At 49.2% G+C, this 22,974-nt stretch overlaps 1 protein-coding gene across 5 annotated transcripts in view; it reads right to left on the bottom strand.

Annotated features, from left to right (window-relative positions):
• The window catches only part of PCNX2 (pecanex 2), a 295,243-nt gene that overhangs the window by 5,087 nt on the left and 267,182 nt on the right, over positions 1 to 22,974 (bottom strand). For 4 of the 5 annotated variants that reach the window (XM_082645603.1, XM_082645599.1, XM_082645602.1 and 1 more), the window contains 6 exons: positions 21,970 to 22,203; positions 18,492 to 18,604; positions 7,128 to 7,272; positions 6,450 to 6,680; positions 5,199 to 5,473; positions 4,119 to 4,306 (listed from right to left, as the gene is read on the bottom strand). In XM_082645603.1, coding sequence (XP_082501729.1) covers positions 4,119 to 4,306; positions 5,199 to 5,473; positions 6,450 to 6,680; positions 7,128 to 7,272; positions 18,492 to 18,604; positions 21,970 to 22,203 — 1,186 coding nt within the window. The remainder of the gene's footprint in view (positions 1 to 4,118; positions 4,307 to 5,198; positions 5,474 to 6,449; positions 6,681 to 7,127; positions 7,273 to 18,491; positions 18,605 to 21,969; positions 22,204 to 22,974) is intronic. The other variant, XM_082645600.1, reaches the window with a different exon arrangement.

Here is a 22,974-nt window from a genome sequence, read left to right as displayed (position 1 = left end):
CACGTCTTTTGCGAGATAACTCCTTAGGGCACAGATGTTACTGTGGACATTCCCCGGGTCCCCTCTAGAGCCCTGCCCCTCCCACAGCGGCGGACTGGCCGAAAGGGCCCTCCTGCCTCACGTTGACCTTACTGCCATGTGCCCACTGTGACGGTGGGTGCCCGTTTCCAGAGGGCACTGGGGTCCCCACCTGGCTCCCTCCTGCCCGTCTGCTGAGGAATCGGGGTGCTCCCCCCGCAGTGCTGCTCACAGAGTGGGACTGGGATCAGGCTCCCTGGGCGAGTGCAGGCAGCTCCCTGGCATATGGGGCTCCCACCCGGGGATGGGGCCCATCTGAACGGTCCCTGCTGAAGAGCTGAGTATGTTACCCTTATAGAAGAAGAAAGAGGGAGAAAGGGACCCTGACGAATCAGAATTAAGAACAGAGCTGGTGATTTGTTAGTTTATTCAGAGCTTGGCAAGGCCAAACATCTGTTGGTGATTTATGCTGTAACGCTGATTGCTGCCCCAGAACAGTCCACATTCATCCGCAAGACAGCGATTTTGATGTTGGAGAGACCACCCGTACTTAGTGGGGGAACTTAGCTCATTCCAGTAACAAAGGGACAAAGACCCATCTGTGTGTCAGAGGGGAATGGTCTGTGTTCCATGCAAGATGGGGTAACCCCTGCCCTGATTTCACTGCTTCAGATTTTCTTGGGTTTTTTTTGTCGATCTTGATTTTTTAAAAGTTAATTTTGCAAATGGAACAAGTACGAAACCAAGCTAAATACATCTATGCTACTTACTATTCTATAGTTTAACTTAGTTTGCCAGTTACTTCATTATCACATTAGAAGTGTTTCTAGGGAAAACCTCCTTAGAACCTGGGTTGAAATTCCATATAAATTTCCCTCCCCTGTTCATTATCCCAACACTATTCCTTTGTCTTTGATTGTTATCTGAAAGGTGGTGGTGCAAATCCTTAGAATAGGATAGAAGAGAGAAATTATATGTATCAAATGTTAACTATTGAATCTAGATGAAATGTATGTAGGTATTCATTGCCTTATTCTTGAAGTTTTTCTGTACTTTAAAAAATTTCAAAGTAAAACACTAAACTATTAAAAAAATAGGATAGAAGAGATAGCCTTCCTGTCCAATTTGGGATTCAGATTCGTTACAAATTCCTAACTGCTCTCAGCAAGCAGACCACCAGCCTCCACCAGTGGGCCGAGTCCCCTTCCAGCAAGAAGTCTGCAGGTTGTCAGGCCGCACTTAGGGCTGCATAGTGAGTTCCTGGCAGTTGGGCGTGAGGGCCCGCGAGTCAGGCATGAGGTGCTGGGCACCCACACACTGTGCCCACCTGGGATCCCAGTCCTCTGAGAGTCTGGCAAGGGCCAGGATGGGGATACTCAGCTGGGGACTGAAGCAGGGACCCAGGGAGGGAGGGAGCAGCTGGGACTCCAGTTATGGGCACTGAGTCTTGGGCACTGTGAGTAAAACAAGAGTCTGTTCTTAGAATTTCGTTCACATTCACCCTTGAGAGCGGCTCAATCATTGCTGCGTGGCTAAGCTTCTCTGTCATGCCCCGCCCAGGAAGTCAGGTCCTTCACCTGGGCCCCGGGGACTCCCACAGGGCGCAGCATACTGGTCATCACTGGGGGCCCAGTTGGGCCCCCCAATTCATATGCTGAAGTACTAACCCTGGAACCTCAGGATGTGACCTTATTTGGAAAGAGGGCTGTTGCAGGTGTCATTCGTTAAGATGGGGGTCGTAGCGGAGTAGGGTGGCCTAATCCAACGGGACTGGCATCCTCATCAGAAGGGGAAATTTGGACACAGACATGCACACAGGAAGAATGCCATGAGAAGATGAAGGCAGAGATCAGGATGAAGCTTCTACAAGGGAAGGGACACCCAAGATCACCAGCAAACCACCAGAAGCCAGGAGAGTCCAGGGACCCATTCGCCATCACGGCCTCAGAAGGAAGCAACCCTGCCAACACCTTGATTTTGGACTTCTGGCCTCCAGAACTGTGAGACAGTCTTTTGTTGAAGGCACTGAGTTTGTGGTACTTTCTTACAGCTGCCCTAGCAAAGGAATACAGGTTTGTTCTGAGGGATATGGGAAGCCATTATTCAACAGAAGAATGTCCTAAGTTAAAATACTGTCGGGGCTTCCCTCGTGGCGCAGTGCTTAAGAGTCCGCCTGCCGATGCAGGGAACACAGGTTCGTGCCCCAGTCCGGGAGGATCCCACATGCCGCGGAGCAGCTGGGCCCGTGAGCCATGGCCGCTGAGCCTGCGCGTCCGGAGCCTGTGCTCCGCAACGGGAGAGCCCACAACAGTGAGAGGCCCGCGTACCGCAAAAAAAAAAAAAAAAAAAAAAAAAAAGCCCAATGATGGAAAATGCACAGCTGGTTTGGGCTCTGGAAGATGCAGCTCCGACATCTGCCACGAAAGCCCGTGACTGCTCCCAGCCTCAGGCTCCGGCGGTGAATGGGGGCGGGCGGGGGGCGTTCACAACCTATGGGGTCTGGATTTTAGGACAGGAAGCAGCGCTGGCCCTTTCCAGGCCACGCAAGCGCTGGCACAGCTTCGCTTCTACGAAAGGGAAGAGGCATCTCACTGAGTCAGAGCCCATCCAGCACACCCATCTTCGGCTCTTTAAAAGCCTGCAGCCCCGCCAGCCAGAAACCCCCAGACTCCAGCCTCCCTCTGGTTCCAACAAGTCACCTGGTTAGACGTGCCAAGTGCTCAGGAATTTCTCCATTTGGAACCTACCTTGCATTTTCCCATCTGGAAGATCACTTTATGTGATTTTGAAACTTAAAATTCTCATGCGATAACAACTGTTAACTAAGCAATGAGAAACTCCTGGCTTGAGAGCCCAACACTGGAGGCCTCTGGCTGGGCGACTGCTCTGCTTGGGGTTGGGGCAGACGGCACGGGGCGGGGAAGGGGGCCTTCTTCCCCCTAAGCAGCTAATGGCAATCACTTTGCCCATCTACCTACCTATCTACCTCTCCCTCCCTCCCTCCCTTCCTTCCATCTCTCATCTATCTTCTATTATCTAGCTATCATCTACTGATTCATCTCTATCTATCATGTATCCATCCATCCATCTATCTATCATCTATCATCTGTCTTCTACATATCATCTGTCTGCCTCTCTATCTATCTGCCATCTTGCCCATCTTTATATAAATCCTCACTTTTTCAGTTAAATCCTCAGCCTTGCTTCCAGGAGACAGGGACCGTTCCTCATTACTCATTCGGCGCAGAGCTGGCAGGGGAACACGCACAAAAAGGCACTTAATGAATCCTTCTGGATGGTAAAAGCACTGAGGCCAAAAGGCGAAGCCACTAACAGGTTTTGAAGGGCAAAGCTGAGCGCCAGTGTGCCAGCAGGAACCAGGGCCAAGCACCTGTCTCTCCCACATCCACCCAGGCGCGTCCTCTGAGGGCCCTTGGGGTCGTCTTTTCTAAGCCAGCCCCCTCCTCCCAGTGGACTGGGGTTTTGGAACTTCATCCATCTGGTTGAGCCTAACTGCTTTTAAACTTTAAACTCAGCCCAGACTTGAACAAAGCCACCCCCTCCATCCGCACCTGCTGGCACCCTTCTTCCCTCTTTTCTTATGCTCTGAAATGTCAGGTGTAAGTGCAGGAAGGGGAGAGCTGTAGACAGTGGGCAACGGAGAGCAGGAGCCTGGCTGCCTCGCCACAGACTTGGAGAGGGCGGCTCAACTCACAGACAGACAAAGGCACCATCATGGATCAAGAGCTACAACACAGCCAGACACAGAGGCACGTGAGCCATAGGCACTGAATGAGTGAGAGGTGGGGTGGAAGGGAGTGACCGCTGGACCAATGGACAGACACATGGCTGGCTGGCTGGCTGGCTGAGGTGATGGATAAACAGATGGATAAAGGTTAAATGCTGAATCTAACACATGGAGAGTTGTTTTCTGGGTAGAACCTATAAGAGTCGTGTATATTTGGGGCATCTTTTGTCCCAAAGCTGATTTTTCCTGCATAAAGGGGCTCTCAGAGGTTAGAACGACAACGCAACCCACAGTGTTGGCCAGTGGGACGACAGGAGCCTTATCAGTAACACGAAGCCCCCGCTGCACCCACCTGTCGTCCTTGTCCCTTCAGGGGGTGACCGGTGGCGGCTCCCATCCTTTCTGGGCTGTTCCGAGCTGCTCTCCCGGCTCTCACCACTGGGGGCGCTGCTGCCGCCTACGGGTGGGGCGCCCCCGCCGTCCGCATCCTCGCTGTTGCCAGCGCCGGGCTGGCTGGTGGCATCGCAGTCCTTCCGCACCCTGTGAGAGGGAGAAACGCTTCAAGGGTTCTCACCAAAACATTTCTGATTGCCCTAAACGCCCCATCACGTTCATGTCCAAATCAGGATGGCAGACTGGACTCTCCAGGTGAGCAGCACACCTGTGACGCAGGTGGAGAGAGGGGCTTCCGTTCCCCAAACCTCAGAGTCTGATAACCGAATACACCACGCCCGGATGAAGAAGCAGCAGGTCCCACCAGCCACAGGGACCCTCGGCTCTGGGGCCTGACATGGAGCTCTGCCAGATTCAGACAGAACATCTTAGAATTCGCTCCAACTCACCAGGGACACCGTTACAACGGGGTGAGAAGACTTACGGGATGAGAGATGAGGGCCAGGTGGGAGGAGGGATTTCAAGCCCCGTTCTTTTTTTTCTTTTTCTTTCTTTTTTTGCGGTACGTGGGCCTCTCACTGTTGTGGCCTCTCCCGTTGCGGAGCACAGGCTCCGGACGCGCAGGCTCAGCGGCCATGGCTCACGGGCCCAGCTGCTCTGTGGCATGTGGGATCCTCCCGGCCCGGGGCACAAACCCGTGTCCCCTGCATCGGCAGGCGGACTCTCAACCACTGCGCCACCAGGGAAGCCCTCAAGCCCCGTTCTTTGAGAAAGATGTGCAACAGACACTCCCAAAGATCCATAACCTCGGCAGTTCTGCAAGGACTCAAGCCCAAGTCTCAGCCCGTGGATGGAAGGGGGAGGGAGACAGACTCATCTGATGAAACAAAGGATGTGCTGCGGCGCACCTAGGCACGGCAGTTTTCATCTCAGGAGGAAAGAGCCATGGACAGTGACATTCCAACCAGAAGCCCTGGAGTCGCAGCCCCGCCCCATCCAGCACCCGGGTAAATAACCGGCCTTTGTCGTCAAGACCCACCTTAACCACTTGGTTCGGAACCACGCCCTGACGCTGTCCAGGGTGACGGGTCCGCTCCAGACGTTCCTCAGCTGCCTGTGCGTCCCTAGGTAGGAGGTGGTGAGCGGGGAGACGTACATGGGGTAGCCCAGGGGCTGGTCACAGGAGGAACTGATCAGGTTCCGGAGGACCTGCTTGTGGTTCTGGATGCTGCCGCGCTCAGGATTGCAGTTGCGGAGGAAGATGAGCTCTTGCTGCTGCCCCGCCCAAAGGCCACGGACACACTCTCTGTTCACCTGCAGGGCAGGGAAGACGCGGGGAGAAAAGCAGATGGCGGGGGCCGCCAGCAAGGTGGTTCTGGGTCTGAGTACCTGGGACTGCAATACTTTGGCCTAAAGCTTTCATAGTCAAGCCCGAATGACAGCTCCGTAAGGTGGATGTGATGCCACTTTCACGGGGCCACAGAGATCAAATAAAAAGGAAGGAAGGCTTTGTTTCAGCGCGGTGGTTTGAAGCTATAGGAAGAAGAGAATCTCTGGGAAGGGAGTTCTTGGGTTCAGGAACAGGTGATTAGAGGAAGGTCTGGAATTTTAGAGAACTGTAAAGTCTTTAAGAATAAGCTAGGGGCTTCCCTGGCGGCGCAGTGGTCAAGAATCCGCCTGCCAGTGCAGGGGACACGGGTTCGAGCCCTGGTCCGGGAAGATCCCACATGCCGTGGAGCAACTAAGCCCGCGAGCCACAACTACTGAGCCCATGAACCACAACTACTGAAGTCCACGTGCCTAGAGCCCATGCTCCGCAACAAGAGAAGCCACCACAATGAGGAGCCCGCGCACCGCAACGAAGAGTAGCCCCCGCTCGCCACAGCTAGAGAAAGCCTGCGCACAGCAACAAAGACCCCACACAGCCAAAAATGAATGAATGAATGAATGAATGAATAAATAAATAAATAAATAAATAAATTTATTTTTTAAAAAAAGAATAAGCTAGATCCTGACCCTCAGCGACGTGTGTCTAGCCTACCAGGACTTCTTGCCAAAGCTGTCACCTGCGCACCGGCTCTCTGGGTGGGAAAGGGCCCTGGAGGAGATGCACCACCTGCCCCGGGGGTGCCCTGCATGCTGGCCAATGCTGCCCCCCAACCCTGGGACTGTGGGTCTAGACAGAGGATGCTGGCCCAGGGCGAGGGCATCGGTGCCAATCCATCCTATTTCTTCTCACATTCCCTCCAGATGGGAGGCTCGTGCCAGCTGGGAAGGATGGGCCCCATACCTTGATCACCTTGAAGCTCAGGAAGCTCCTGTGCAGCATGATGACCTTGTACTCGTCCGTGCCCTCGTCTACCACGTGCCGCAGGGTCAGCAGCTCCTCCTTGTTGGCCAGCACGGCGCCCCTCCAGGCCGGGTCGCCCTCATGGCAGATGACCACTTTCTTCTCAAAGGACTGTATGGCCTCGTAGAGGACCACGGGGTCTTCGTACTCGTCGGGGCAAGTGAACTGGTCCTGGGGAAGGAAGTCCATCGTCGGGTCAGGAGGACCAGAGAGCTGGCCCGGGTGGGTGCAAGGCCAAGCCCACCTGCACGTCTCACAGTTGCCCTGAGTGGATGGAGGACACCTTGCCAACCCAGCACCCTTGGCCTCAGGGCCTGCTAGGCAAGGAGCTTGTGGCTTAGGTGCCTATGACTTTTTGAGACAGCGTGGCCACTTCTGATGTCATTTTCTCTGGCCAAGTCCCCTCTTCCATCCTAGTGGGAGATCACCACCTCCTAGGGGTCTTGAGGGCACACTGTCACGGACACCGTCAAGAATATGCGATGCCTCAACGCTTAGTTACTAAATCAGAAGCCCACTCATCAGTGTCATGCCGAGGAAAGGGATTGCGTTTTTGAAAGGTCATTTTTTCCCCCTGATGTTTCAGGCTTATACTTTTTTAAAAAATGGAATGTTTACCTGGTGCAGCTTCAGGGACATCCTGAGAGCTGGGGCAACAACTGTGTGCAGCAGGTCGATGTCTGCAAACACCCACTCATCCTGGGCTGTTATTCTGAAGTCACCTTTGAAGAGGGTGTGGAGGCCGTACAGGAAAGAATCCAGGCTGTGAAACAAAGTCGAGTTTGTTCCTTCATACGGAGCAAAGGTGTTCAGGCTCCTGTCACCCTGAGCTGGCCTGAGTCTCCCTTGTGTCACCTCAGGAAGGATTTTACTGTCTTCAGGCTGATCCAGCAGAGGTCCCACCGAACACCTGACACTGCAGACCGTATTCAGACCCTTGTGACAACTGCTATAATGGTCACCTTCAGGAATAGCCACTGATGCTCTGGATCCCTGAGTGTGATGGTGGAGGTCCTGGTCAGAGCTGGCCTGCTATGTCCACAGGCAGAGTGAGTGCTGAGACACGGGGCCATCTGGTCCAGGAGCCCTGGGGCCTCCACTTCTTGGGAGGGAGGCAGGTAGGCCAGGGGAAAACCCAGGCCCTTCCACTGGTCGTCTCTGTGTTTCTGGATAGCGCTTTCTGACTATGTCACTCATAATAAAAATTGGATTCTTCCACCATGTGGAGAGAAAATGACACCAAATGCAATCTCAAACTGGCCATTTAGATTCTCAGAGCACATCCAGCTCCCAATCCCACCCTTTTTTTTTTAATGTTTCTAGGCTTTTTGGCTTTGTTTCCGTTTCCTGCATGTAATTGAGCATTGCCTGGGTGGAGAGCAGAGAGGTGCCCGAGGGACATCTTTCACGGTCTGGGTCCTTCAACTTTTGGATCAACGCAGGGAGTGGGTCTGGGAAAGCGACTCACCCTGTATTATGAGGAGGGAAAGAATGGTTCTTCCTTCATTCGTTGCCTCGAGTTCCAGTGAGACACTCAGTCACAGCCTCCTCTAAACACCCTGGCCTCTAACAGCCCTGAGTGGGAGTGGGCAGCTGCACGAGAAACAGCATCCCTGACGGCGTTGAACTGGGACAGAACGAGCAGGGAAGTGTGTGTGGAAGCGACGCTCCGAGGATGGAACTGAGGAGGATTTAATGAGCTGGCTCGCCAAGCAAGACTTTGGATTCAGTGCAGCACGCCAGACCCACACCTCAGGGAAATAGCTCCACTGTTGGCTGTTGGAGCACGTCGTTGCGAAACACCCCAGCATCATTAACCTCCTTCCAGAACTCCCTTGAGAGGGATGCCAGGGCTTGGAGTCAGAGCAGACCATGGGAAACGGGAGCAGCCAGGGTCTAGGCAGGTGGGGCAGATGCTGTGGCCTCGAGGAGCCCAGAACCTTCCAGAAAGAGTTCAGGAGGCAGCCCTCCTGAACAGGCTCCCCTGACACAGAACAGAGACTTCCTGGAGCTGTCTGCGGTCCCGGGAGGGGAGGGGTGGACCGCAGAGCCAGGCTGGAGCAGTGCAGAGGTGGGGAGGGAAGCTTTGAAACGGTGCTAACTGCTGTCACTGAAAATGGTCCAAAATGCCCCTGTCATCAGATAGGGGCGAAGTCCTGAAAAGAGGGGGTTAAACGTGGGTGGGTTTTTTTTCTGGAAAGGATTAGAAGCATGCCTCGCTGCTTGCACACAGGCATAGAGAAATCACTCCTCTTGATGTGGGGCTGGGGACGGTGGCAGAGGGAGATAGAGGGACCTGCGAAGATGCCCAGAGCGACATGGGCAGATGGGAGAGGAGAGCCGGAGAGGCAGCCCATCCTTTGCTCGGCGGCGTGTGAAAGCAGCCACAGGCCCGACTGCCCTGTCGGGAAAAGGCCCTTCCACAGGACCTCACTGAGTGCTTGTGAGCCCATCCCAGGTCCCCAATGGTAGATGCTTTACCGGTCCTTTCTATTTTCAGAGGAAAATGACACTTTGTGACGCTTACTGCTGTTCCATTAAAATGAGTCTCAATGCACAAATGAACGTATCTATGAAACAGAAACAGAATCACGGGCACAGAGAACAGACCGGTAGTGGCCAAGGGGGAGGGGGACGGGGGGAGGGAAGGATGGGGAGTTTGGGATTAGCAGATGCAACCAGTTATATATAGGATGGATAAACAACAAGGTCCTACTGTAGAGCACAAGGGACTGTATTCAATATCCTGTGATAAACCATAATGGAAAAGAATATAAAAAAAGAATGTATATATATGTATAACTGAATCATTTTGCTGTACAGCAGAAATTAACACAACATTGTAAATCAATGACACTTCAATTAAAAAAAAAAGTTTTTTTTAAATGAGTCCCCGTGTAGAAAACAAAGCCTGGGGTAGAATTCCACTAGATTGATGGTATTACCCCTAGCACCTTAAAGGTACAGGCATCCTAAAAATAAGGGTGTTTCATTACCTGCCTTTTAATCTCAGGAGAATGAAGAGGAGGAAGGCAGAGATGTGACGAGCTGGGAGGCTTTGTGGGGGAGAGCAGAGGTCTCCAGGTCGCCTGCAGCACATTGCTGACTTGGAGCATTATCGGGCTTCGTCTTGTTAAGAATTCTACTGAGGGATGACAGGCTCCCACCCCCAGGCCAACAGCTGGAGTGGGGAAACAGGGTTACATCTGAGTCGATCAAGGTTGGCCTTCTTGGGGATTAGAACAGCCAACGCCCGGCCCCCTAGTGCTGCCTTTATTTACTAAGTTTTTAGCACGTGTGCAGTGCCATGTAAGACCGGGCTTATCTCGGTGCCGCGGTCTGGCTCTCTACATGTGGATGTAGAGATTGTCCCTGCACTGAGGACTGCTTGGCAACAAACTCTGTAACGGGCCTTCTGTACCTCTTCTGCAGCACGCAGCCCATGTTCCATGGCATCAGGACTTGAATTATTTGTCGCCTTCATAACTGTGTGTGCATGTGTGTATATGTGTGTGTATGTGTGTACACAAGCATAGGTGCACATTTGTGTAGGTGAAAATAAATAACTAAATACATTCTGTATTTTTTCTGTGTGATGAATAAAAGATCCTCTTCATTGCTCTATTTGATTCAGATTGCTCTACGTTGCTCTAGGTTGCTCTACGTTGCTCTACATTGATTCAGATTAAGGCTTTTTTGTGTGTGATTTCAATTTTTTTCAGCTTTACAGAGGTGTAATTGACACAATTGTAAGATATTTAAAGTGTACATCATGATGATTTGATATACATATAGATTGTGAAAGGCAGATTAAGGCCTTTGATTTGGGGGTTTAGGCTTCCTTTTAAAGAAGTTTTAAAATATAATTTTTTTAAAAAACTCATTGGAAATAGGAATTTATGAACTCCTAAAGGTGTGGCTTTGAAAGATTAGTGTTTTATTTGTCTGATAAATGGAAGTTAGAGAAGTCTAATTATGATAAATATCAGGAAATATAGTAGTTTATATACGTGTGAGTATTGGAGATATCTGGATTATTCAAGAGCAACTCAGAATTTTAAATTACGCGGATCTTGAACCAACTATATAAAACATTAACACCTTAATAAACAGTTTTTCAGTGAACAGATTTTTTAAAAAAGCACCAGCTCTGAGCAACTAGAAGTGAGGCAGAAAGGTTGATACCTTACATTTTTCTGGTGGTTTGTGCATTACTAAGCACTTTCCATTCCATCAGCTTAGCTCATTCTCATGGATGCCTGTACAAGATATAGTATTATAACCCTTTCATATAAGAGGAAACAGGCCAGAAAGAGTTGAGAAAGAGGATGAGGCAAGTGGGAACAAATATTCAGCATCTCACGTCACACTGAAGGAGCATAGCAGCCTCCTGGCCACCTACCTCTCCAGGAAACACAGAGTTTCTTTAAAAGAACACTGGAGAAGAAAGCAATGGTCACCCTCAAGTAGCTCCAAGGCATTAATGTCCAAGTGCTGCATGGACCAGCATATGACAGCAAAGCTGGAAGGATGGGAACCAGAAGCTCCAATCCTCAACTCGAATCTTGGCTCTGATTCTGTTGATATCTGGGGAAATCTCTTGTCCTCACGATCATCGATTCTTTTCTGGGTCCATCCTTAGGATTGAGTGTGTCCAGGGGTCCGTGGAGGCTGGGGGAGAGGCTTGCTAAGAATCTCTTGACATGGGGGGCGGAGTGCAGGTGCGTGTGGTTGGAAAATAAAGGACATGTGTCAGTGTGGGGAGGGGACAAATACACCCCAGGGTCCAACATTCATTGTCCCCTGGGACCCATGCTTGAGTCTGAAAGGCACAGAAGACGTATCCAAGGGGTCTGGGCACTCAGAGTGCAGGGTGGCAGCCACTCCTAGAGGAAAGGGCGCTGGGCCAGCAGGAGAGGGCCAGGTGCCACCCCAGAAAGACGGTGGAGTGGCCCAGAGCACAGGCCACACTGAGCTTGGACAGCCATGATGCCCACGTCAGCACAACTCAGGCCAGGACAGTCAACAAAGGGAGCTGAAGTCGGTGAGGAGGAAACGGCAGGCACCGTGGGGTGGCCGAGCCACATGGATGGGGGCGATCTGAAGAATTCCTGGGGGCTGGTGGGACTAACTTTGACACAGTGTAGCAGTCAGGATCTAGAGCCTGGGCAGGACTCTGCCATGTCCAAACATTGCACAGACCCCAGCTCTGGGCTTTGGTTTATCCAGCTGTAAAATCGGGGCAGTAATAGCACCTACCTCATCCTCTTTCACGCCTCAAGAGAGGATGAAATGCATCTACTCGCTTCAAGCACTTAGCGCTGTTCCCAGTACCCAGGGAGCGCACCATCCATGTTCACCGTGATTGTTATTCTCATTGTTACTGAACTGGAATGTCAAGGCAACACAGGCTTCAGACATAAACCAAGGACGCTTATCTTGCAGCATCTCAGATAATCAATGGAGAGCAATCACGTGGTGAAAGGATCGCAGCAATGTGGTTCCAAATAAATGCCAGATAAATTGAGAAATAATACTTCCCAAGCGAGAACTAGCTAAAAGGCAAGATTTGATGAAAAGCTTTTTAAAAATACATTTGGCTTCGTGGCGTTCAAGTGCTTCTGGGCCTCCACATCAATGCGATCAACTGCTATTATCTAGTGAAAGATGCTTCCCGAGGCTGGCCAGAGTACCAGGAGCAAGCTGGCTTCAGAAGAAATGATCTCCTGGCAGCTGTTCAAAATCAAAACTAGAGGGCTTCCCTGGTGGCGCAGTGGTTGAGAGTCCGCCTGCCGATGCAGGGGACACGGGTTCGTGCCCCGGTCCGGGAAGATCCCACGTGCCGCGGAGTGGCTAGGCCCATGAGCGAGCCATGGCTGCTAAGCCTGCATGTCCGGAGCCTGTGCTCCACAATGGGACAGGCCACAACAGTGAGAGGCCCACGTACCGCAAAAAAAACACTAGATTTCCAGACCCGGCTCCCAGAGAGTCTAAGCTGGCAATTTGTGATGGGGCCCGGGGCCTATATTCTAAGCTGCTCGGGTGATTCTGAGGCGCCAGGGGTGATTCTGGGGACCAGAACACCCAGACGTTTCAGGGACCTTGGGCAGGTTGGGCAAGGCTGGTCCAGGGCAGCGAGCACGGTGTTAGCTAGGTGATGGAGAGTGACAGAAATGATGCCCACCAGCGCCCGGCCAGCAACGTGGAAAGAGAGGGAAAAAAAGGCACCTGGGGACTTCCCTGGCGGTCCAGCGGGTAAGATTCCGCGCTCCCAGTGCCAGGGGCCCGGGTTCGATCCCTGGTCGGGAACTAAGATCCCGCACGCCGCAACTAAGACCTGGTGCAGCCACAGTAAATAAATAAATATTTTAAAAGGAAAAAGAAAAAAAGGCGCCTGCCAGCAATGCTATCCCTTGAGAATGTCCCGCCAGATCCCTGCCCCTCCAGCAAGTGCCCTAAGATTAATCAATGTACCTCCTTGTACAATCCAGGTGCTTTTCAATCCAGTGTGCTGGCGCTCGGAACAAGTGAGTTTGGGCCCAAGCTCTTCAGAGCCGAGTCTTGGTTTCCCACAGCCCTCGGGCTCTCCTGGGCGTGAGCCCCACTGGTTTCAAAGCCAGATGTTATGGGGCTTGTTTTCCTGGTTCAGGTGCCCCAGCTGGGGAGCCCAATGTGGGCCTCAGACCCCTCGCTCCTCAGGGGGGACCCCCATGGTGGTGACTTCCCTCCCACTGTGGGTCGTCATACTGGAGGGGCAGGTTCTGACTGGACCGTGTCTCCGCCCCTCCCACCCTTCTCCATGTGGCCTTTTCTAATATCCTTAGTTGCAGAAACTCTATCCTGCTAGTCTTCAGGTCATTCTCAGGGATAGTTGTTCTATGTGACGTGGTAGGTTTGGTGTGATCGTGAGAACAGGTGACCTCAGAATCTTCCTACACCACCATCTTGAGCTGAGCTGGACGACTTGATTTTAATCTCTGGTTCAGGACCGTGCATCATGTTTCCTTTATTTCTCTTCTAGATCCTGATTTCTGAGTTTCCAACCACAGTCTGTCAGGCAGACCTCAGTCTTGTCTGCAAGAGAATTCACTGTGACGTCTGGCCCTAGTTTGGGGTCTCGTCTCCGGTAGAAGGTCGGCAGGGAAACTGAGATTACGTCCAGGATTCCTGAAGAACGCTCTTTTCCTCAGTCCGCTGTGGGTGAGAGCAGTGTGGACGTGGTAGATGTGACCCCAGACTATGAAAGTGACCTCCTGCCACAAGGTCTCCTGTAAGGGCTCTCAGCCTCCAGCACAGGACATCTAGGGCTGGATTGTTTGTCTGTCGTTTTTCAAGCTTACATTTATCTTGACATGTTCTATTCTCTTAGAAGCCTAGTTACTCCAAGAATCAGTAAAATTTCTTCTTCAAGCAAACATGTTGCTGCTGTGAATGCAGCCACCTTCTCACCCCTTATCTCTATAAATGGACCATCAGCCAGGATCCACTCATCACCTCTCATGTACTTGAAGACAGTCACCAAGCCATCTTTTAGCCCCTGTGGTCAGTGAAACTATATTGACTTCCTCCTAGACATGCCTTTATATTTGTATGCTCTTGTTCAGTAGGAGACACAGTTCTACAAAGGGGATAGGCCCCAAACTCCAAATTAAAACCGTCATCAGTGTTTGCTTGTCACATCCCTATTAACTCATTCTATCTCCGTAACATATGGACGTCTTATTTGAAGACATTTTACATACCTGTACTCTTTTGCTCACTTGCATTCAGCTTATCATTTCAGCTGATTCTCAATTTGCTCATCCTCTCTAATTTTTCATGCGTGTGTTTTTCTTCCTTGAGGATAGCCTATCAAAGCTATGTCAGTGCTGTGAAGTCAAAATATTTCCCCAAGAAACCCATCAAATGAAGCAGAGCTTGTGACTTATGCTAGGCTGCTATATAAGACTTATCTGTGGAGTAAGTGTTCAAAAATCATCTGTTAGTCTTTAATACTAAATATGGGAGAATGACTTGTTAGGTCTCAGAAAGTACACTTAAGGGCGATCATAAGCCACTCCTACTTTGAACATAAATAAAACTGTACTGAATAAAATATTAGCAAAGTGAATCCATCATTGCATAGATAGAAGGTATCGTGACCAAGTAGAGCTTATCTCAGAATTGCAAGGATGTTTTAATGAAGAAATCTATTAATATAACCCAGTACATTAATAGATTTAAGAAGAATTTCATCTGAATGTGAGCCCTCAAACTTTGAAAGAATTCAACATCATTTCCTGATGAAAGCTTTAGCAATCTAGGAAGAGAACGACACTCGTAAAGATGAAAATGGTCTAAGAGAATCCTAAAACAAACCTTATTTTTTAACGCTAAAATATGACACTTGTTCCCCATTAATGTCTGGATTAATGTGAGGATGCTGTGTTAGACCAAATAATGGTCCTCCAACATGTCCATGTCCTAATCTCTGGAACCCGTGGTTATGTTACCTTACAGGGCACAAGGAATTTTGCAGATGTGATTAAATTGAGCATTTTGAGATGGGGAGATTTTCCTGGATTATTTGGGAGGGCCCAATGTAATCACAAGGATCCTCATAAGTAAAAGAAGGAAGTGGGTGAGGTCGAGTTTGTCAGAGAGAGATTGGAAAAGGCTACACTTTTGGCTGGGAAGATGGAGGAAGGGGTCGCTGGGATGCAGGCGGCCTCTAGAACAGGGGATGGATTCTCCCCTCAGAGCCTCCAGAAGGAATGCAGACACCTTGATTTTAGCCTAGTGAAACCCGTTTTGTACTTTTGATCTCCAGAACTGTAAGACAAATAATTTATGCAGCTGTAAGCCACCGAATTTGTGGTAAGTTGTTACAGCAGCAATTGGAAACTAACACAGATGCCCACCTCCAACTGGAGGTCAGAGCCAATGGAACAGGAAAAAGAACTGAGGTATAAATATAGGAAAGAAAAAGGCAAAATTGTCATTATTTGCAGATATGTCTTTCCAACAGAAAATCAAATAGAATTAATTGAAATAATGTTTATAACAGAGTTCAGTAGAGGTGCCCAGGATGAAATCGATATAAAAAACTAAATACAGTAAGTCCCCTACATACAAACGAGTTCCATTCCGAGAGCACATTCGTTAAGTCCAATTTGTTCATAAGCCCAACAAATTAGCCTAGGTACCCAACTAACACAATCGGCTATATAGTACTGTATTGTAATCAGTTTATAATACTTTCCACATAAATAATACATAAAAAACAAACACAGTACAGTAAAGTACACAAAAGCACAACCACTTGTAGAGGATGCACGTGTGTGACAATGTGCACCAGACACGTGAACTAACTTACGTGACTGGGCATACAAACGGACGTTCGCATCTTTGAAAGTTTGAAACTTGAAGGTTCGTATGTAGGGGACTTACTGTAACTTTCCTGTATACCAGCAGTAGCCAATTAGAAAATGTGACAGGAAAAAAAGGATTTTATGCATGATCACAATAAAACTATAAAATACCTAGAGACAAGTCCACTAAGGATTACAAATCTCCAAAAAAATGATAAATTATTATGGAAAGACATTTAAAAAACTGAATGATTACAAAGATACACCATATTATTGGCTGATGTCCATTCTTTCCCCAAATTAATCTGTGAATTTAATATATTCTAAATCAAAATTCCAAATGAGGTTTTTATAAAATATGAGTCTAAATTTCACCTGAGGAGAAAATGAGGAGAAGCAGGCCCACCATAAAAACAAGTGCACCTTAAAATACAGTACAGGACTGCTCAGTGAAGTGAATCAGTCCCAGATAATCAAATCTTTCCCTAGACTAGCAAGAGTATCATTCCCAGATTTATCTCATCACTATGTCTGCAACAAGCAGAGCCAACATGGAGTATGAGAAGCTGTTTGAAACAAACAAAAAAATCCCATCAAAACAAGGCTGACCAAAGCAGCTGCTAGGCATGGTGCTTATTCAAGGAAAAACAAATAAAACAGACCAAGTGAGATTCACCTGGATCAGGAATATTGGAACAAGTAACACAAAGAACAAGATCGAAGAAATCTGAAAATATGTTGTATGGGAATGGAAAGAGAGAAATCGTTGAAGCATTTTATTTGCAATTTGTAAAGAAAATTTGAAATTTATTTTAAAAAAAACAACTTCCCATTGATCCAACAAAAGATCATGTGCTTGGATGCTGTGAATATCTGAAGACTCACTTTGTGATGTGGAGTCCAGAATCTTCTGAAGCCCTTCTCAAAGAGTATTCCCTATTTACAGAATTAGAGGGGACTGTTTTACAAAGCCCACGAAGGAGGCTTCTGCTAGACTTTCAATCATCCAATTCGGTCCCAGATGACCACAAAGGGAACTGCCTGGGTCTAGTATGAGGCTGAGTCAGGTGGGAGGGAAGAGAGGGGCTAGAAGCAGGTCAGCCCTCTCCAGAGCATTCCCTGGAACACAGATCGACACAATACTTTAATTGGTGAGCATTTCTCGTCTATGAAGAAAATCATAAAGTTCTGGGATGTGGGTGTTGAAAGACTAGCTGTCACGAATTCTAACCACCTTGGTTCTCACCTTTTCCTCTTAGTGACTCAAGGCTATAGCCTCCAGAGAGGGATGGAGGGACGGCCAACCACACCACGTCACCCCTCACCAACGCACACACGTCACGGAGGACGCCTGTCCACGGCTCGCCAACAGGAACGACGCAGAGCCATCCCCTGCAGGAAGGGCACTCAGAAACATCTTCGACAAGTCTCCCTGGACTTGTTTACCCAATGGCCAGGCGCTGTGACGGCTGTTAAACAAGCACACGTGTGGCTTTTGCCCTTAAGCAGCCTGTCATTCCACCTAATAACCCCCAAACACACTCAAGTAGAGTATCAGAAGGACCCCTTTGCAGAGCACCGGATCAACAATACAACACAGACATCTTGAAGAAAGTCCAAGTAAAGGAGAAACCACTACACAGAAGCTCTTTCTTTTTCAGCTCCCTGGGTCTGTATGATTCTCAGCCTTGGCTGCATGTTGATGCAGCCGGGGAGCCATAAAAAAGTCCCGATGCGTGGTCCACCCGCAGGGGTCGTGAAGTGATCGCTCTGTCCTGGGGTAAGGCCTGGGCATTGGGATATTTACAAGCCCCTCGGGAGATTTTCATGTGCACCAATCAAGATGCCTCTGACGGACAGGCAGAATCCAGAACATCCGGTCCACAGTGCTAACTACCAAAGGAGCAGTGTGTGAAACGGCCACCAACCGGGGCGATGAGGAGGTGACTGACGAAATTCACAAGAGCGGTTTCCCTGGAGAAGGAGGAGGTCGGGGCAAAGAGCACAGCTTCATCTGTGATGCCAGTTCAGGGGTCTGTTTGTGAAGGCAAGACCTCAGGGACCGAGGGTGAAGGAGGGTGAAAGGGGCCAGGAGAGAGTTTACAGCTAAACACAAAATTGTTTTGTTCTTTAAGAAGAGAAACTTGCAGAAAGAGAGTTTGAAAAAAACAGGAGAAGCAGCATCCAATCATCAAAGCCCCACAGAATCAGGGCAGGGCAGGGGCTGGAGTTAAAGCACAGAAGTGACAATTTTCTTTTGTGAAGAAAAACGGGGGAAGGGAACTAATGTTTTTTTGAGCATTAATTCTGCTAAATACCAGGCTAGGCGCTTTGTATGCATGATTTCATTTAATCTTCCCAGAAAATTTGCAAGGAACCTTGTAACATAGAACGCCCTATACCCAGAATTCTGGGGTTTTGACTGTTCTGTATTACTGCTGTTTCTACATCTAATTCTCCAGATCACCATGGTTAAAAAGTCTTCTCAGAGGCCCAACATGATTCATTAGGGAGAGAACACTCTGGAAGAAGTAGGAGCAGTCTAACTTTAAAATAAAGAAAATGATGGACAAAAATCTGTCCAACATATAAAATGCCAACTGGTGTCTGTGACAACTGGTTCCCCAGGTACCTGGTGGCCATGTTGTGAGCCGCGGTCCCCAGAGCTCTCCGACCCAGGATGCAGAGCGCGAAGGACAAAGTCACCAGAGGAGAGTCCTCGTCACTGTCTAGGTGCTTCGAGGGCTGGAAGAACAAGGATGTTAATTCAGCTTTCACGTGGGTTCCAGACCAACAGACAACTACAAATGCAGAGGCTTTCCCTGTGTCACCCACGGTGGTCACCCGGGCCCCATTAAAGTGACCTGACAGATGGGAAACTCTGCTTCCTGAGTTTCTCCTGAGGTTGGACGTGGAAAAAAAAATTAAATGGGGAAACTACCTTAGGAAAGTAAAGGGACTAACACGAGGCTGGCTGGCCTACTTCCCTGGAATTGTGAACATGGCACCTCGAGGTCAGGAAGATGGTGAGAGCTTGCAGTCAAATGAACCGCCACCTTACCCTGTGCAACGCCCACCTTAACCCTGGGCATTGTCCACCTTAAACCCGGGCAACGCCCACCTTAAACCTGGGCAACGCCCACCTTAACCCTATTCAATGCCCACCTTAACCCTGTGCAACGCCCACCTTAACCCTATTCAACGTCCACCTTAACCCTGTCCAACGCCCACCTTAAACCTGGGCAACGCTCACCTTAACCCTGTCCAATGCCCACCTTAACCCTGTCCAATGCCCACCTTCACCCTGTCCAATGCCCACCTTCACCCTATTCAACGCCCACCTTAACCCTGTCCAACGACCACCTTAACCCTGGGCGATGCCCACCTTAACCGTGTCCAATGCAGGGCACAGGCACACCAGCAGGGAGAGAAGAAGTATGGGAATCAAGTGCAAATGAGGGTTTTCTGTTGCCTCAACAACAAGAAGCCCAATGAGCTGACCATAACTCCAACAATTAAATGAAGGGGGTCATCCATAGCTTAAAAAGAGGGACATGGAGGGGCTTCCCTGGTGGCGCAGTGGTTGAGAGTCCGCCTGCAGATGCAGTGGACACGGGTTCGTGCCCCGGTCCGGGAGGATCCCACATGCCGCGGAGCGGCTAGGCCCGTGAGCCATGGCCGCTGAGCCTGTGCGTCCGGAGCCTGCGCTCCGCAAGGGGAGAGGCCACAACAGTGAGAGGCCCGCGTAACGCAAAAAAAAAAAAAAGAGGGGCATGGGGAGATGGAGAAGGAATTTAAACTTAAAGACTCTTTTGCAAGAAAAGAGAAATAATTTCATTTTTTATGAGCCAGCTGAGGAAAGAGGAATGCCACAATTGGGGGGGTAGCCAGGAAAATCAGTAGATTCTTTGACTATTTCAGCCACCAGGAGAGGCTCAGCGTGGGTTAAGATCTCGGCTCACATTCTTCTGGCTGCATCTGGAGGAAGCAGACTCTGCCACCTATTCTTTCTCCCACCTGTTTTCCATCACTCATGCAAAGGTCAAGGACCTGGGCTAGTGTCATAATTTGGCTTACCCTCTACAGGTCACAAAACACACCTCATCAGCTGCTGAGAAGGCCATTTCAACTTGGATCTACCATTTTCTTCCAAAAACACATTGCGAGAAGCTTTCCAAATCCTGAGAAGCAGAGATGACCGACACCCTCCACTTGCCTACCTCCCCTTTCTCCTCCTTGTCTGCTTCCTTGTCTTCCTTTTCTAAGATGTCATTGTCCTTGGTTTCGTTTCTAAGAGGCTGCTTTCATCACCAGAAGTGTCCTCAGCACATGAGCAACGATGCGTGTGCACACACACACAAACCTACGGGAGTAGCTTGGACCGTCTGATTGCTAAACAGAATGTGCTGGTCCACAATTCAATACGTCAGCAAATCCTCTCCATTTCAGCACAGATATACTCTGTACAGAAATCTCAAAAAGTAACTCTAAACAAAGAAGTGTCCAGAGTTTTAAAACCGTGAAGGAGGCTTAACACTGCACTGACTCTGAACACAGTAAAGAGGAAAACGTAACTTCAAGGCCCCTTCACTGGAGACATGGTATATGAATTCTTCCATTTCATTTTGCTTAATTATTAAACAAATATTTTTTAAATACTAGTGTCCTGGGACTTCCCTGGTGGTGCAGTGGTTAAGAATCCACCGGCCAATGCAGGGGACCCGGGTTCAAGCCCTGGGCCGGGAAGATCCCACATGTTGCGGAACAGCTAAGCCTGTGCGCCACAACTACTGAGCCTGTGCTCTAGAGCCCATGTGCCAGCATGCCACAACTACTGAAGCCTGCGCACCTAGAGCCCATGCTCCACAACAAGAGAGGCCACCGCAATGAGAAGCCCGCACACTGCAACAAAGAGTAGCCCCCACTGGCCACAACTAGAGAAAGCCCACGTGCAGCAACAAAGGCCCAATGCAGCCATAAATAAATAAAATAAGTAAATTTGTATATATTAAAAAAAGCAAATATTAGTGTCCTTCCTCATCTCTATTTCATTATAGTCTATAGTATAAGAAAGAGATTATTAGAGAAATGCAAATTAAAACTACAATGAGGTATCACCTCACACCAGTTAGAATGGGCATCATCAGAAAATCTACAAACAACAGATGCTGGAGAGGGTGTGGAGAAAAGGGAACCCTCTTGCACTGTTGGTGGGAATGTAAATTGATACAGTCACTATGGAGAACAGTATGGAGGTTCCTTAAAGAACTAAAAATAGAACTACCATATGACCCAGCAATCCCACTACTGGGCATATACCCAGAGAAAACCATAATTCAAAAAGACACATGCGGGCTTCCCTGGTGGCGCAGTGGTTGAGAGTCCGCCTGCCGATGCAGGGGACACGGGTTCGTGCCCCGATCCCGGAAGATCCCACATGCCGCGGAGCGGCTGGGCCCGCGAGCCATGGCCGCGGAGCCTGTGTGTCCGGAGCCTGTGCTCCGCAACGGGAGAGGCCACAGCAGTGAGAGGCCCGCGTACAGCAAAAAAAAAAAAAAAAAAAAGACACATGCACCCCAATGTTCATTGCAGCACTGTTTACAATAGCCAGGACATGGAAGCAACCTAAATGCCCATCAACAGACGAATGGATAAAGAAGATGTGGTATATATATACAATGGAATATTACTCAGCCATAAAAAGGAACGAAATTGGGTCATTTGTAGAGACGTGGATGAATCTAGAGGCTGTCATACAGAGTGAAGTAAGTCAGAAAGAGAAAAACGAATATCGTATATTAACGCATATATGTGGAACCTAGAAAAATGGTACAGATGAACCAGTTTGCACGGCAGAAATTGAGACACAGATGTAGAGAACAAACGTATGGATACCAAGGGGGGAAAGTGGCACGGGGAGGTGGTGGGATGAATTGGGAGATTGGGATTGATATGTATACACTAATATGTATAAAATGGATAATTAATAAGAACCTGCTGTGTAAAAAATAAATAAAATTAATTTAAAAAAAAAGAAAGAGATGGTCTTTACAAGGCTCTTTGCTTTTTAAACTTACACTCAACTCCTCAGCCCCACCTCCCCTACCTACCTCTTGCCTCTTCCGTGCACAGTACTGAATCCACTCCAGATACACGTTGCAGTAGCTGGCTCGAGTGATGCCCTGGAGACACGGGACATAGTCGTCATCGACGTTCATGTTGAACAGTGCAAGGTCACGCTCAATGTAATGCCACTTGGCAAAGGGCTGCAGGGCCTTGAGAAGGGATTCGTTTTTGATCCAGGAAAACAGTTTGGGGGACGTCACCATATAGTATATTATACTCTGCCAAGAGAAAGCAAGATTTTGAGCCCTTATAGCCATTCCAAAGCCAGAAAGTCTTTTTCAACTATATTTCATAAAGTAAATCAACATCAGGGAGGTATGAGACATGAGATCCCCATAGGCGGTATCATTTGTATTTCCTGCTAGTTTGTTTTTTTTTTTTTGTGTGGTACGCGGGTCTTTCACTGCTGTGGTCTCTCCCACTGTGGAGCACAGGCTCCGGACGCACAGGCTCAGCGGCCATGGCTCATGGGCCCAGCCGCTCCGCGGCACCGGGGCCGGGGCACGAACCCGCGTCCCCTGCATCAGCAGGCGGACTCTCAACCACTGCACCACCAGGGAAGCCCCCTGCTAGATTTAATGCACAGAACCCACTGGAGATGTTTTAAAATGTTCTCTCTTGAGAGTCAGTGGAGGGAAGAGGGACGTGAGAAGAGGAGAATGCTAGCAGAATGTACCAGAACAGAATCTCCTCTGTGAGAAATAATGACAGCCAGCGCCATCCTTTCTGAGAGATGCACACAAAAGCATCATGGTTTCTTTAGGCTTCCCGGAGGGCAGGCTGGGCTGATGCTGCTTGGAGAGATCAGGGCATGTCCTCCTCCAGGGCCTCAGACAAAGAGTGTGTCATGAGCTAAAGCAACAGGGTACTTATGGAAAGCACTTATGATGTAAAATTGTTCACACACACACACACACGTATACATAATCCTGGGTACCCAGACAGTGGACATCTGTGATGTCTTCAAAAATAACCCATGTGTCCTCCTT

Source organism: Mesoplodon mirus (assembly GCF_964341445.2).
Source record: "Mesoplodon mirus genome assembly, chromosome: 2".
NCBI lineage: Eukaryota > Metazoa > Chordata > Mammalia > Artiodactyla > Ziphiidae > Mesoplodon > Mesoplodon mirus.
This window is presented reverse-complemented; position numbering and strand designations above follow the sequence as displayed.